The following is a 14,654-nucleotide window of genomic DNA, read 5'->3' on the forward strand; positions in this document are numbered from 1 at the left end:
GGAGACGATATCCTGTACCGGCGGTACCGCAGCAGCTTCCTGGTCTACCTTATCTTCAGCGCGAGGTCCAATCAACAGCAATGTTATAATCAGTGGCCAATCACAAGAGCTTCTAGCAAACTTCAAGGCTGGAATCTTTAATACACTAGCTTCTGTCAATGGCTTATCTAGGCCAGGGTTGAAGATAAGAGAGCGATGGGGGCGCTCTCTTGACTCGGTGGCGTTCCGTCTTTCCGAGCTGCTTCCGCGTTGTACACACAAGCGTGTGCTCGGAAAGTCTTCCGAAGGCGTGAAGCAGACAAAGCGTCTCGTCTCATTTAATGGGCCAGACTTTCGACGTAACATCTATCCATCTCTATCACAGCATCACTATCAGCAAAACCAATTGAGAGCCTCTTATAGGTGGTTCCGCAAGTTGTCTGAATTCTTCATAAAGACACAATCTTGCTCAGTCTCGACAACGACCCTGTCAACCACTTCCGGCCACACACCTCTTTAGCACCCCTCCCCTCCCTTGTTCCGACCTTCCCTACTCGACCTCTCCTCTCCCACAATGGCACCCATTCCGCACCCCTTGTCCGCTCTGTCTTCGGAAGAGACCAACCGGGCGCGAGACATTGTCCTTGCAGCGCACGGCGGATCAGTCCTGGACTTCAGAGTGATTTACCTCTGGGAGCCGCCAAAAGCAGATGTGACCAAGTTCCTGGAGCTCGAGCACTCTGGTAAACTCACAGCCTCCTCACCGAGACCAGCGAGATGCGCACAAGCCTTCTACGATGTCATTGGCGGCGCCAGCAAAGCCCAGTACACCGAGTCTATCGTAGACTTGGGCCTGGGAAAGATCGTTGACCAGAAGGTCATTGGTTCCGAGCACCAAGCAAGTCTGACTGTGTACGCCTAGCCCTTAACACCCCCCCTAGCTGGCTCCCAGGTTTCCATTAAGTTCTGCAGCGCTAACATGCATACGTGCTAAGCTATGAGTTCGAGACCCTCGCTCAAGCTGTCGAGCGTTCCCCGCTCTTCAAGGAGAAGATCGCGGAGCTGCAGCTGCCAGAGGGCTTCGAGGTCGTCGTCGAGCCGTGGCCCTATGGCGCACCCGATGCCGCGGACGGGGACAGCCGCTTCTTCCAGGCCCTGATCTTCGCCCGTGACACAAGGAGCGGCAACCCGGACTCCAACTTCTACGCCTACCCCCTGCCCCTCATCCCCGTCATGGATGCGCACACCAAGGAGATTGTGCGCATTGATGAGCTGGCTACCGGTGGCAAGGGCGACGCCCTCCAGGGCAAGACCCATAAGCCCACCATTGTTGACCACTGCCAGGAGAGCGAGTATGTGCCTGAGCTGTTGCCCAATGGCACGCGCAAGGACCTGAAGCCCTTGACTGTTGTCCAGCCCGAGGGTCCCAGTTTCTCCATCACGGATGGCAACCTCATTGAGTGGCAGAAGTGGCGCATGCGTGTTACCTTCAACCCTCGTGAGGGTGCTGTTGTTCACGATGTCCGCTATGATGGACGTCCGGTCATGTACCGTCTCAGCATGAGCGACATGGTAAGTTACTTCAACACTTGTACTTAGTTTTGGTTCTAGAGCTTTCACTAACAAGAATGTGCTCTAGACTGTACCTTACGCTGACCCTCGCCCACCTTTCCACCGCAAGCAAGCCTTTGACTTTGGTGATGGTGGTCTTGGTAACGCAGTCAACAACTTGACTCTTGGCTGTGATTGCCTCGGTGTTATCAAGGTATGTCTCAATGCTGAATACTCCAAAGTCATAGCAGTCCACTGACATGGTTGGCATAGTATTTTGATGGTGTTCTTACCGATGCCAAGGGAAGTGCCGTTGAGACCAAGAACGTCATCTGCCTTCACGAGCAGGACAACGGTATCAACTGGAAGCACACCAACTGGCGCACTGGCCGTGCCGTCGTCACCCGCCGCCGTGAGCTCGTCATCCAGTTTATCATCACTCTCGCCAACTACGAGTACATCTTCAACTTCAAGTTCGACCAAGCAGCCGGCATCGTTGTCGAGGCCCGTGCCACGGGTATTGTCTCCGTCGTCAACATCGACCCCGGCAAGACCGCCCCCTGGGGTAATGTCGTCAGCCCCGGCGCCCTGGCGCAGAACCACCAGCACGTCTTCTGCGTGCGCATCGACCCCTCCGTCGACGGCCATGAGAACACGGTCGTGCAGGAGGAGAGTCTGCCGCTCAAGATGGACCAGCGGACGAACCCGAACGGCAACCTGTACGAGGTCAGGCAGACGCCCATCACGACGTCGGCGGGCTTCGATGCCGCCCCGATGAACAACCGCGTCTTCAAGATCCAGAACCTCAGCAAGCCGAACCCCATCAGCGGCAAGCCCGTCGGATACAAGATCACGCCGCCGGCGACGCAGCTCCTGCTCGCCGACCCCAACAGCGTGCAGTCCAAGCGTGCGCTGTTCGCGCGCCACCACCTCTGGGTCACTAAGTACAAGGACCACGAGCTATTCGCTGGCGGTCGGTACACCCTGCAGAGCAAGCTCGAGGTCGGCGGTGTCAGCGATGCTGCTGACAGGAACGAGGACGTCCTGAACCAGGACGTTGTCGTCTGGAGTGTCTTCGGTCTGACACACAACCCTCGCATTGAGGATTGGCCCGTCATGTGAGTATTACCCTTGATTTGACAGCGATTCTGTGATTGCAGACCGACTAATAATGGAATCAGGCCCGTCGAGATGTTGCAATTGCACATTACTCCCTCTGACTTCTTCACTGGAAACCCTGCGCTTGATGTGCCTTCAAACAAGGACATTGGCTCTCAATTGACTTCGGGCAACCAGAGCTGCTGTGCTGAGAAGGAGGCTCCCATCAAGAGCAACTTGTAAACGGACTGATCAGATTGACCATCAGTCTATGTATTTTATGAAAAAGCGCTGTTTTTATATAGAGCATGAGACCCATGATATCAGAATCATTAGTTACAATTTCATCTCAAGATTACCTCATTATTAGGCCTCGCGAGTGTTAGCTGAACCGAGTGTTTTGACTAGCACATCTCATCGTTGATCATTCTGAATATTCTGGAATTGCCTGGTGTAGTACTGGCTACTTCTGATGAAAGTAACTGTACCTCTTTGAGCCTTTTACTTTTTTCGTATGTTTCCTAATACTGCAATGCAAATTTATATCAGACTGCTATAATACGAGGATCTAGATGCAGCATTGAGATTTTCACTCGATGGGCTGACTGGCAACACCGGAATTATTGTCCTCATGGCTTGCAATTCTCAAAATGTTAATTATACCACGTGGAGGACTTCATCTGTGATGCGCTGGATTATGCTAATGAAGCCATAGATAGTCCGTCACATCTCTCTACCATCCAACTCATCTGCCGAATCTGTATCTCGAAGAAGCCTTGCTTCAATCTTCCAAACACGCCATGGTGATCTGAGCCACTATCTCTAGTGCAACCCCGAAAGGCTCCATGTATGATCCACTGCTATCACTTGCCATCCTTGGGTGCCTAAGCCTGGTGACCAACATTAACCTTTCCGTAGCCCCCGTGTGTCGAGGATCGGTGTCAATTTACGTTGAGATAAGATAACCCTACGGGCAGGTAACCATCGGAACGATTCCGGCGAAACAAAACACGTCAACGAACCCCCACAAGAGATAAGAGAACGCATAGCTCGGAACCGGAAAGCACTCATTTAGATGATTAGATCGTGTGATGGTGGCGTATCGCCGACGAAGACCACAACTGTTGACACAAGGAAGTCAGGCCTTAGTCCGAGATCGGGGAGGTCCTCAAGTCAATGAGACCGAGAGCTGTGGGATGCCGATATCTACAATAAATGATATCCAACGTCTTCCATACTTAGCTACCGTCATGCCCGGTGCGATTCTCGACAATTGCCTGTTCTACCTGACAGCCATAAATGCTCAATCAGACGGGGAGTACCCAACTGGTAAGTGCGTCAAGGACTGAAGCATCCTGGCTAAGGAACAGAAAAGCTGCTTATATAAAGCTCTTGCTCAATGGACCATGATGTTCTGCATGTTCCAAAAAGTCCGGCCGCAACTTTCCTCTCTTTCAATTTGAAGTCTCGCAACGTACCTGCGAAGACCGAACAGCGATTCAGTGGGTGGGCTCAATTGTATCTTGAAATTGATAATGGATATTCAGCATATGCCGCAAGACCACTCGCAATTGCGTCGCGATCGGTATTAGTGGGTTGACATCTATCGGCGGCAACTGACAGCCTGATGACACGCAGACTTGGTGTCGTGGCATTCAGCTCGAGTGTCACTTGGTTAAGTGCAGTCCGAGCTTGTTGATGCACAAGTTATCCGGCATCTAAATATGATCGTCTGCCCATACAGTGGACCTGAAATACGTTCTGGTGCACCCAGCTCCCATCGGCCGAATTTGGCGACTCGCCCGGGGTGCATGTCGTGTTCGACAGAATTAGGCTCTTTGTGTGGATTCAATATATTTGTTTTCTATAGTGCTCAGACACGAGGACCGAAAGGGAGGCCAGGTCGATTCCCCGAATCCAAATTTTCAATCGCCTAAGTTCCTCGTCGTATCTTGTAGAACTTGAGGATTGGCACAGCTTGAGCGCCTATTGATGGGAAGTAGGTGGTTTATTTTGCAGACAGCACTTGGATCTCAAAAGGATCAAGTTGAAGAAATTCTGCCTTTTTGAGCAGCCGCAAGACCCGCCCTCCGCCTGCAGGCCATCTTAATTTCCATCGTGATCGATTTGCGTCCGACAACCCCTGAAATTCCCACGTGCGCGACAATACACGCTTTGATCATCCCTAGGCCCTTTCTCATCCTCAATGTCGCCCACATCCAAAGCCCATGTTGGCTCAAAAGTGTTCTGCATTTAAGCAGCGGTCTCGACCTTGATGCTGGCCGAGCCGGCGGACTGGTAGCCCTCGGTGGCGACGATCATGTAGTCAAAGGAGGTACCGAGGGTCATGCCAGCGTTCTTCCAGGCGGTGAAGAAGTTCTGGGTGGTGACGGTGCCGCCGACGCGCTTGCTCTCGCGAATGGCCCAGAACTGCTTGAAGGTCTGGGTACCGTCGATGGACGGGGCGTTGGTACGGGTGCTCTCGTACAGCTTGTAGACGGAACCGTCGGAGGTGACCTGGCCCTTGAGGGTACCAGCGCTACCGGGGTTGTACTCGCCGTGGTTCTCGACGATGTAGTACTCGATGAGCTGTGAAGGTTTGGGTCAGCGAGTCTGCTAATGTGCACTCATGTAGTAGCAGGTCACTTACAGGGTTTCTAGTCCATCCGTAGACGGTCAGGTAGCTGTTGCCGTTGTTGACGGGGGACCAAGTGCCAGAGTACTTGATGCTCTTGGCACCACCAGTCTTCCAGCCCTTTCCACCGACAAAGTTGCCGCCAGACTGCCACTGGATGCTGTAAGCGCCAGCGGCGCCGTTGGTGTATGTGACGGGGGAGGCGCCATCGGTCCAGAAGCTGTAGAAGTAACCGTTGCTGGTTCCCTGGGAGGAGGGGGTCGAAGCGCGCTTGATGAGGTCGGTGGTCATGGGCTTGTCGGTGGCGGGGGCGGCGAGGGCGCCGACGACGGCCAAAGAGGCCGTGAAGAGAGAAGTGAATGAAACCATATTGACAGGTTGGTTTTTGATATGTACAAAAAAGGTCAAGAGAACGAATGTAGCGGTCGGAGTATGAACAGAGAGGCTGGTGAGGCTGAGAGAGGAGGAAAGGAGAGCATCGTGGGATGGGCGAGGACGAACCCCGTCCTTTTCAATCTAATTCTTTCTCGATCGTTTCTCTGGGCCCAGAGCAGCAACCGATGATGGGATGACAGGGGAAAACGGAGATTCAAGTGCCGTTTCCTATGGGTATTTGGGCATCGGTTGCATGGGAACTGGGGGTTGTGTTCTCGATGGGACCGCCTTGCCCAGAATAAACTAACGTCGACCCACGTGGGTAGCATTCTTGGGACCGGGTGGGAACTTCAAGAAGTTGCTCTCTTAGCAGAGTTGCGCGAAGTTTACGAGCTTTTCGGTTTTGGGGTGACAAGAGCCCATGTGTGGTTCACTGGCTCATCACCAACCCCTGGGAAATCTTTCCCAAACGGTCGACGAGTGGCCGGCCGTGATGGACCGATGAGGAACTGTGGGGTTCCGCCAATGGACGTGTCGAGTTTAGGTCAGGAGTCGGATTGAGTGGCCGCATCGTCGGGAGTAAATGAACCAAGCCGGGGCCGATGTTGCATGATCCTTGCTACGCTCTCCGCAATTTACGCAAGGGGCATGCTCCGGCACTGCGGCCGAGAAAGCGGTTCCTCTTTTATTTTCTCGGGAAAAGAGTCTTAGAGGCAAAGAGGCAGCTCGTCCGTCCCCCTATTACACATGATCGCTTGTTTAGCCGGCCATGCCGGTCTCCAGGATGGCATTTATCCAGAATAAATGACAGCTGAGATGATCCCAGAAGCCATCTTAAAGTTGGACGGGATCTCGAGCATCATCTTTAAAACAAGCTGTTAAGGTTCGGGATGGTGGCACTAGCAGCGGCCCGTGAACGATTCAGCGGCACTTGGGGGGCATGCTGCGTGACTGCTGACCTCGAGGTGGGAATAGATCTCTTTAGCCGTCGGCTGAAGTCATCTAGTGGTCTCCGGAGCAGAGGAACGGAGGCTGCGAATTTTAGCGTACCAGATTCACTGCCTTTTTTTGAATCTCGCGAACAATTAGCTTCCATGGTGCCAGTGTGGGGAAAAGCATGAACGCCGAGGTTTAGTTGGCCGGCTTATAAGGTCTCTTATGATAGTACCATGTTTTCTTGTGCAGCCGGACCCAAGCTTTCGTTCAACCTAGTAATAATCTCGAAACTCGATTCCGGGCCACATTCATTCTAGCCCGCCAAGTAACCACGGGAGTCATGCCGGTACTTTAATGAGATACCTATGTTACACTGCTTTTGCCGCCGGATCTGTACGTTTGAGTTAGACGCCGCAGCGTGAGTATCTTTCGTTCTCTCTTACATTTTCCTAGGCGCGCGGTCTCAACTGACGTCAGTTCTAACTCTGAGCTGTCCCTCGCCATAAAGCTTCCGGATTAACCACACTCATCTCTCCAGAGTCCAGAGCGAACGGAACCCTACGCCATGATGAACCGGGTTTGTCTGGCCTCTGCCGATCCCTGATCTACGCCACATTCCAACGTATGGCCGTTCTCGACCAAGCCTCCGAGTTTGTCCAACGCCTTGGATCCTCTCTGCCATAATGCCGATTTCCACGTAGTTGGATGCTTGGTGGGATCAAGTGCTGCCCCCAAGCCACATCCCCACCCAATCGATCCTGTGCCACCATCCAGCCGCTAACATAAGCAAAGCAGCACGCCAGCGCCAGCACGCCCAGCTCGCTCTTCTTTGCATTAGCGGATGGCAAGCGAGGGACCCTGACTTGCACAATGGGGCGCTCGGCCTGCACAAACCCCGCATTTCGACGCGTCCAGACTTTCCCCCTTTCTGACCAGACCTCCCCCAGAAACGAAAGGGCAGCAAAGACAGCAGACGAGACGACGTCAGTGCGAGCTCTGGTGGCACCACCCTCCGCCCATTGGCCACCCTTTGTCGTTCTGTAAGTGAGAGGTGGCTGTCATGCCTCCTCATCAGATCATAAGTCGCACCCTTCGAAATGCGGGGTGTGTCGACCGCCGTCTCTTGCGGGTGAAGCCGTGGGAGCAGCAGAAGTGGCACAACTCAACGTCGCAGGCGGTGAGGAGTCGTGGTGCTTGCCTTCCCTTGACATGCCATCAGCGAGACCCGTCGACAACGACGACGGCTCCGAGCAGACGAGGTTTCCATTCTTCTAGCTGTCATCGCGAATCTGACGACGAATCTGACGACAAAATGATGCCGATGTTGTCCATTGGGGGATTGCCGCGGTCCAACTCGTGCAAGACGCACGCAAAGGCGCGGCTCAAGGAAACCCTCACGCCTGATCTGCTTGAGAAGCTCCGCCGGTTCTGGTTCAAGCATCTCAAGACCGATGAGGCCTATATCTTACCTCAGAGGAGCCAGATGGGCCGATGGTTCTACTCCGACGTCGACTTTGATGAGGCTTGCGTGTATGTTGTTCTTTAGATCGCATCAAAGATCATTCTGCTAATGTGCACCTACAGGAAGAAATTCCGCCCCGTTTTGGAGGCCATGAAGTCAGCCAAGATCACAACTCGAGACATTCTCACAATTGTGAGGCCATTCACACCTTTGCAGTGGCTCGGTCTGGTCCTGCTCCTAGACCAAGTCCCGCGAAACATCTACCGGGGTCCAGAGTCATCGACAGTCTTTAAGTTCTTTGACCCTATTGCGCGAGAAATCGCACGTCACGCCATCAACGCCGGCGCTGCGACTCACAACAGGATCAAGTACCGCGTGGCCTACCGTATGTGGTTCTACCTGCCCTTCATGCACTCCGAGGACCTGGCGCTGCACGACTTTGCTGTGGCGCAGTACCAGCAGATGAAGGACGATTTTGAGGAGCTGATGGCTGAAGACGGAGAGGCCGGCAGCGACGATCAGCGCAAGTGCTGGGGCGTGTTGGCGGTGCAGAAAGAAGCCGCTAGAGACCTGCTAGAGACGAATTGTGATTTTGAGACGAAGCATCGCGACATCATCGTGCAGTTTGGACGATACCCGCATAGAAACATGGCCATGGGCAGGGAGTCTACTGCACAGGAGAAGAAGTATCTTGAGACGGGTGGCGAGACGTTCAGCGCTGCGAGCTAACCCGGTGGCCCTTTTTGTATAACACTCTAGTAATAAGCCGTGATTTCTTAACGACGGTAATGGCATTGGGTGGCATGGGTTTCAAGGGATGGGGACAACATGTAATCGCAGCTTTGATGTTATTTGATTAAATTCCTATGAACTCTTTTCATAATCATAAGCCTGCTGTCTGTATATCATGTCCTAATTGCACCGTTGGTATCCCTTAGGGTGAAGTAGCCGTAATACTAGATTTTTAAAGAGACCAGGAGCTTGCGCCGTACTTCAAATAGGTAAGTCGTTCTATAGTATTTTCGAGTTGATGTTAATATTCTACTAATGCCATGTGTTTCACTGGCTGAGGTTCTGCTGAGGTGTCTTACGATAAGCGTGATTCAAATACAATCGTGTGATTGAGACGAGAAACCACTGCCGTCAGTGATATGTTATCATATTTGAGGGCCAGAAGTGTGGAATGATGTCATGGCTTTTAATGCTAGGAACTCGTCAATTGATATTTGTCATCGACGTCGTTGGTGCACTCGTGTAAGCATTCATTTCTCTACTGCTCTTATCCTGCGTCCGTGGCATCATACAGTCTCAAACCTAGCCAATGCTAAATTCCAACAGCTCTGGGCGAAAACGACCGACGGTGGTTAAGTGAAACACCGTGCCTGGTTGATTTGACCCGTGCGATCACGCAAACGGGAACTGTCAACACTCCCAATGGAGACACTTCTGATAGAAGATTGTGATTTCATGTGGTTATTGTCTCCTATCGAAACGACCCGTGCGGGTTTTCATAGTACGTGCACTCGAATATTCCAAGTGTGTGAGCGGAAGATCCTCAACTCGAATCCCGATACTTGTCAACGACATTAAATGGCAAATTCCATGGAGAAACGACATTGATACAAGACAAAGCCTCAGGACCAGTTGATTCTCTATCGTATCAACTAAGTGTTCAGTCTCATGAGCAGTTTCAGCTATCTTCAATAAGAACCTTGACAACATTACGACTGATCACCGAATACTTAACTTCAACATACAAAAGGAAATCCACGGTTACGCGACTGTTCCTTAGATCTAGCAGCCTCAACTTCTGCTAACATACCTCACTACAACTAGCTGGTTGTAACAAATTTGTCCTATTAAGCTCATGATCTATGAATATAAGAAGCATAATGTTGCAACAATGAATAGTATTCTCCATAACAGACATGTCTTAGTAACCTATTCCACGCTTAACCGCCCCCCGCCCCCCTCCTCTCAACCCTCACGTAGAGCATCCCCCTATGCAAATGTTAATGAAGTACAAAGCTATTGCTGAAAGAACCTTCAATCAATAGAGTGGGGCCATAGCGACCACAGAAAAATAGAGGTCAATAGCGCGAGTCCTCCTCTTGGCCGCGCGGTAGTGACGCATTCTTTGGTGCAGCACGGGTGCTCACATGGCGAAGTGTTGCACAAAGGCCTATGTATGCAGCTTATTGCAATTACAGGCTTCGAGATGACTGATACTCGCGCGGTTATTACGCTTGCTGTTCTCGGAGCCGGAGTTGTTCAACGCGCCGCACCCAGGGACAAGATACATTTAAACCCAGCCGATGCGAATGAAAACCCTTCCCGCTTGACCTAACATATACTATTCCATTTGGACAGGTCGATTAAATCTCGACTTTCAACTTTCCGACATGCCTCTCATCGTCGTTACCGGAGCCACAGGCACTCAGGGTGGTTCTGTCGCCCGCATCTTTGCCAAAGACCCGGCTTGGAAAGTACGAGGTCTGACTCAGAACCCAAACAGCGATAAAGCCAAGGAACTCGAAAGGCTTGGAATCGAGATTGTCTTTGCTGATCTCAATAATTCTTCAACTTTATCTGAAGCCTTCTCGGGTGCCACGGCAGTTTTCGGGACGACAAACTTCTGGGAAATCGCTCCCGAGCATAGCTTAGAGGCTGCTGAAAAAGATGAGGAGCAGCAGTTCATCAACATTGCTGATGCTTGTACCCAGTGTTCGACTCTCAAGCATTTGATTCTCAGTACGATGCCGAATTGTAGAGATATCTCTAACGGCAAGCTTCCATGTCCCCATTGGGATGCAAAGGCGAGGGGCGGGGAACACGTGAAGAAAGCCCATCCCGGCCTTGTAGCAAAGACTACCTACGTGTGGTTAGGATGGTATCTGGACAATATGGTCAACCAGCCTTTGATGTTTCCTCAACCGTATCTGGGACAATACATCTTGGCGCAACCATCTAAGGCTGATGGTATCGTCCCTGTTGCCGGAGTCGTCTCCCTCAATACTGGCATTGTCGTCCATGCCATCATCTCTCAGCCGGAAAAGACGCATACAAAATACGTCCCGATTGTAACCGACTTTATACCATGGATAGCGGTGGTCGAGGGATGGAGCAAGACTACTGGCAAGCCTGCCGTGTACGCCGAATTAACGGACACGGAGATCTCCAAACTTGTCGGACCTGTATTTGGTCCCGAAATGGCTAGTCAATTCAGGTTCAGTGAACAATACCCCGATTGGTACAGCTATTATCCTCAAGAGACCATATCTATCGGAAATCTTGGTATCGAGGCCAAAGTATACAACTTTGCGCGAGGGCTCGAACACTTGAAGGACGAAATCAAAGCCACGCTTGTTTCTAAGGCTTAGTGCTGTGGTTATGTGACATTCCTCCAGACGAAGATAGCCAGAATGTAACGTTCGAGCTTTTGCAACGATGTGAAGCAACATTTAGTCATTTATCTAGTGCGGTTCTGAGCTCGGTAGAATACAGAATGCTTAAATCACTTGTACGAGCTTTGTTAGTATGGTATGGATTCTATCAGTGAAGTTCATACTAACCGTAAGCAATTTGTCACCCGATTTACTACACGAAGTCATTCTTGATGGCTTTAAAAATCATCTTAGATCTAATATTATATGCGCTCGTGAAAACTATGTTTGGCAGAATAGAGTCATTTTGGAGAGATTCGTATGGAGTATCAGTTGCTATGATCATTATCGACTCAGCTAGGTCTGACGACCAAGCCAGACTCATTGTGAGTTGCGTACTGTCAGGAAATCGCTTGCTTCTTTGACCTTCGCCAATGCAGAGATAGGCAAATATCTCTCATCTGACACAAATCATTGAACTCCAAGCCGGAGAATTAAGATTTGGCGTCGATCCTTAGAAGACCAGTCGAAGTGATTAATCTATACTTCTCTTTTCGTAAGGAAAACCTTATGAGTAGGCCTCATTGCAGGCTTCTTGGAGTTCACAACCCGAATCAAGTTACGCCATGAACCTGGTATTGTCGGCACGCGGATATCAATCTCCGTAACATGGTAGATTCAATAGTTGCGACTGAGTTAAGTGAACTTACACATTCAACAAGAGTACTCAGTATGTGTGATCGCCAGAATAGGAAAGAATTCGCCGAGGCATTCAACTAGTCAAGTATCCCTACCCTGTACGTGGACAAGTTGTGTAGCTCCAAACTGTAATCTTGTTCAGCACATAGCGCGCGGTTAACGTCGCAGGGATCATGCTCAAAGAGTAAATACTCGAGATGATCCGACCGCGGATCAAGTAGGATGCTCAGAGGAACGCCGGGACTCCGATTTTGTCCGTCTCAAGTTGTATTTTCTCGTTTGATTTGTTGCGGGTGGAAGCTTCTCCAATTAGAGTGTGAACTTACCACAGCCGCTAGCAAGCAACTACCATCGACATGGACCCCCAGGGGGGGGGGGGGTGGGGGAGATACACCGGAGAAAGCGATGCCAGTCACCGGGGAAAGCTCAGGTAGCCGATGATGTTTACGGTCGTGTCGTAGTCTCAGCTCGTAGGTCCAGCGGGCACATTTTCGTGACCTCGCACTACCAGTTCCGGGCTGCCCGTTTCGATTTCCAGTGTTGACTGACACCTGCCACGAAAACAAAAATCTTGGCCTTGCTCACAAATCCGAAATGGAATCTGGCTTGTATCAATGAGGCATAGCACACTTGGACTTGGATCATGCCGCTGGCTGCTATCTAGCATATATAGAACCCCAGAGTTCATCCTAAGTCTCGTCCCGAACAAGCTTAACGACTTGAAACACAACTTAATCAGTTTTCTCTTACGCCGCACCGCTATGTTGTCCTCAATAATCCTCAACCTGGCATCTTTGGGTCTTCTGTCCTGCCTGGGTACTGCCGCTGCAGCCTTGCAATCAGGAGTTTTGTTCCAAGCCAACATTACCACTGGACAGCAAACATCTTTCGGTCCTGGTCCTAAGGGTACCAGACTTTCTATACCAATTCTTGGGGGCACACTTACGGGATCCAAGCTTTCAGGTATGCTTGCGTCGACCAAGAAAAGGGCTGAATTATTTTGCATTGGGCTGACAACTTTGCCCGGCCAGGCGAGGTGCTGAGCATAGGCGCAGACTGGGGCCTCTTTGACTCGAAGGGCACGTTCAACGTCGACGCCTACTATCAAATTCGCACCAACGATGGCGTCGACATTTTTGCACACTCCCAGGGCCCTAGCCAGCCGGATGGACGCATTTTGACGCACATCACACTAGAGACTGGTAATGACGAGTACTACTGGGTGAACAATATCGCAATTGCTGGAATTACGACGGTTGGCAATGACTTCATCGTCATAGAGGCGTACCAGCTCACCCCGGATGCCTGAAAGCGTGGGTGTGCTGGTTTATGTAACAAAGTTTTGCATCTTTGGGAGATAGGTCGCTCGAATCACGCGTATATTGAGCTGCGGTAGATTCTTGGCGCTGCAGCAGGCACACCTTTTTTGCTTGGAATTGTCGCTATAGCGCCTAATATGAGCTCTTTTCTGTTGAACCAGACTGTCGACGCTTGCTTCCCGCCCAGCTACGATTGGTGTAATCTAAGTTTTGCGGAGAGCCTTTTCCCTCGTTGATAAATTCAGATGTGGTACAACATTGCACTGCAGGTTTCACATCTCCAGTCGTAATCATACAAGATTAAAGTTCCGTCACTGGCTTGAGCTCGTCTAAGGTATTAATGCTGTACAAATTCGTGTTGCACGTACTGCATTGTCGCAGATCGTCTGACGTGGTCAAGCAGACCTTGCCCCGGATTCAAGAGCCTTCTAATCCACATCCCACCCGTGAGAAGAGAACTATACCTGGATGGTCATACGGAGTCATCATACATGTAGGTTTCGAGCAGTGCGCGCCCCTTTGTGCTACAGCGTGCTTCGATGGTATTGCACAAGGTCCGGCCGTTGTAGCCTGCTCCTTCGCCGTAACTACATATACCCATCCTGACACGCTACTTTCTCGCTGCTCGCTCTTTCACGTAACGCGCTTGAAAGAGGCCGACGCAAAACTCTCCACCCGTTCCAGCAGTATCTCAAGCTGAGAATCATATGCTCTTAGTCAAGGAAACTTGTCAAACTCATAAACAATGCTTATTATCTCTCGGTTCTCCAACTATGTCGTGGTCCTCTCACTCTGGGCTACCATGATGCTCTGGGCAAAAGCTGCCGCGGTTGAGTTTCTGTCATATCAACCGTCATTTTCCAAGCTGATAGGTCAGAATGCGACTGGCAAAGTCGCCCAAGAGACTTCATGGGAAGCCTTTCATGAGGGTGGTATCTATAATAAGAAGGATAATTCGCTGTACATCTCCTCTAACTTCGACACCGTCGGCAACCCCATCAACATCACAGTAAGTCAACATACCCACTTCCTGGCACCCCCCTGTTTCTGGCACCCACAAAAACGCGAAAATCCACCACAACCCAATGCCCACCCCCAACCTCCTTTTATCACAACATTTTCAATTCGCGTCCAAATGGGCTCATCTTTTGCACATGTCTTCTTCTATATATAATGCCTCAATATACCGAAGATCAGCTTCGTCAGGCTCTCGAGGA

General features: G+C 50.9%; 5 protein-coding genes across 5 annotated transcripts; 4 read left to right on the forward strand and 1 right to left on the reverse strand.

The window, feature by feature from the left end:
* Positions 1–553: 553 nt before the first annotated feature.
* Positions 554–2,871, forward strand: CTAM01_15775 (copper amine oxidase; the record flags this gene model as incomplete). Its single annotated transcript, XM_060531769.1, has 5 exons — positions 554–891; positions 975–1,551; positions 1,619–1,744; positions 1,804–2,648; positions 2,712–2,871. The coding sequence occupies 5 exons, from the start codon at positions 554–556 to the stop codon at positions 2,869–2,871; spliced, it is 2,046 nt and encodes a 681-aa protein (XP_060373659.1).
* A 2,010-nt stretch (positions 2,872–4,881) lies between these two features.
* On the reverse strand, positions 4,882–5,632 carry CTAM01_15776 (glycosyl hydrolase family 11; the record flags this gene model as incomplete). The annotated part of the gene is made up of 2 exons (XM_060531770.1): positions 4,882–5,217; positions 5,279–5,632. 2 exons carry the CDS (start codon positions 5,630–5,632, stop codon positions 4,882–4,884), a joined length of 690 nt encoding a protein of 229 aa, XP_060373660.1.
* Positions 5,633–7,139: 1,507 nt separating this feature from the next.
* Positions 7,140–8,765, forward strand: CTAM01_15777 (uncharacterized protein; the record flags this gene model as incomplete). The annotated part of the gene is made up of 4 exons (XM_060531771.1): positions 7,140–7,151; positions 7,370–7,614; positions 7,850–8,104; positions 8,159–8,765. 4 exons carry the CDS (start codon positions 7,140–7,142, stop codon positions 8,763–8,765), a joined length of 1,119 nt encoding a protein of 372 aa, XP_060373661.1.
* A 1,673-nt stretch (positions 8,766–10,438) lies between these two features.
* Positions 10,439–11,416, forward strand: CTAM01_15778 (NmrA-like family protein; the record flags this gene model as incomplete). The annotated part of the gene is made up of 1 exon (XM_060531772.1): positions 10,439–11,416. One exon carries the CDS (start codon positions 10,439–10,441, stop codon positions 11,414–11,416), a length of 978 nt encoding a protein of 325 aa, XP_060373662.1.
* A 1,463-nt stretch (positions 11,417–12,879) lies between these two features.
* CTAM01_15779 (uncharacterized protein) lies at positions 12,880–13,427 on the forward strand (the record flags this gene model as incomplete). Its single annotated transcript, XM_060531773.1, has 2 exons — positions 12,880–13,081; positions 13,150–13,427. 2 exons carry the CDS (start codon positions 12,880–12,882, stop codon positions 13,425–13,427), a joined length of 480 nt encoding a protein of 159 aa, XP_060373663.1.
* Between the last annotated feature and the right edge of the window lie 1,227 nt (positions 13,428–14,654).

This window comes from Colletotrichum tamarilloi, assembly GCF_030869305.1.
Source record: "Colletotrichum tamarilloi strain Tom-12 chromosome Unknown Scaffold_177.1, whole genome shotgun sequence".
Taxonomy (NCBI): Eukaryota; Fungi; Ascomycota; class Sordariomycetes; order Glomerellales; family Glomerellaceae; genus Colletotrichum; species Colletotrichum tamarilloi.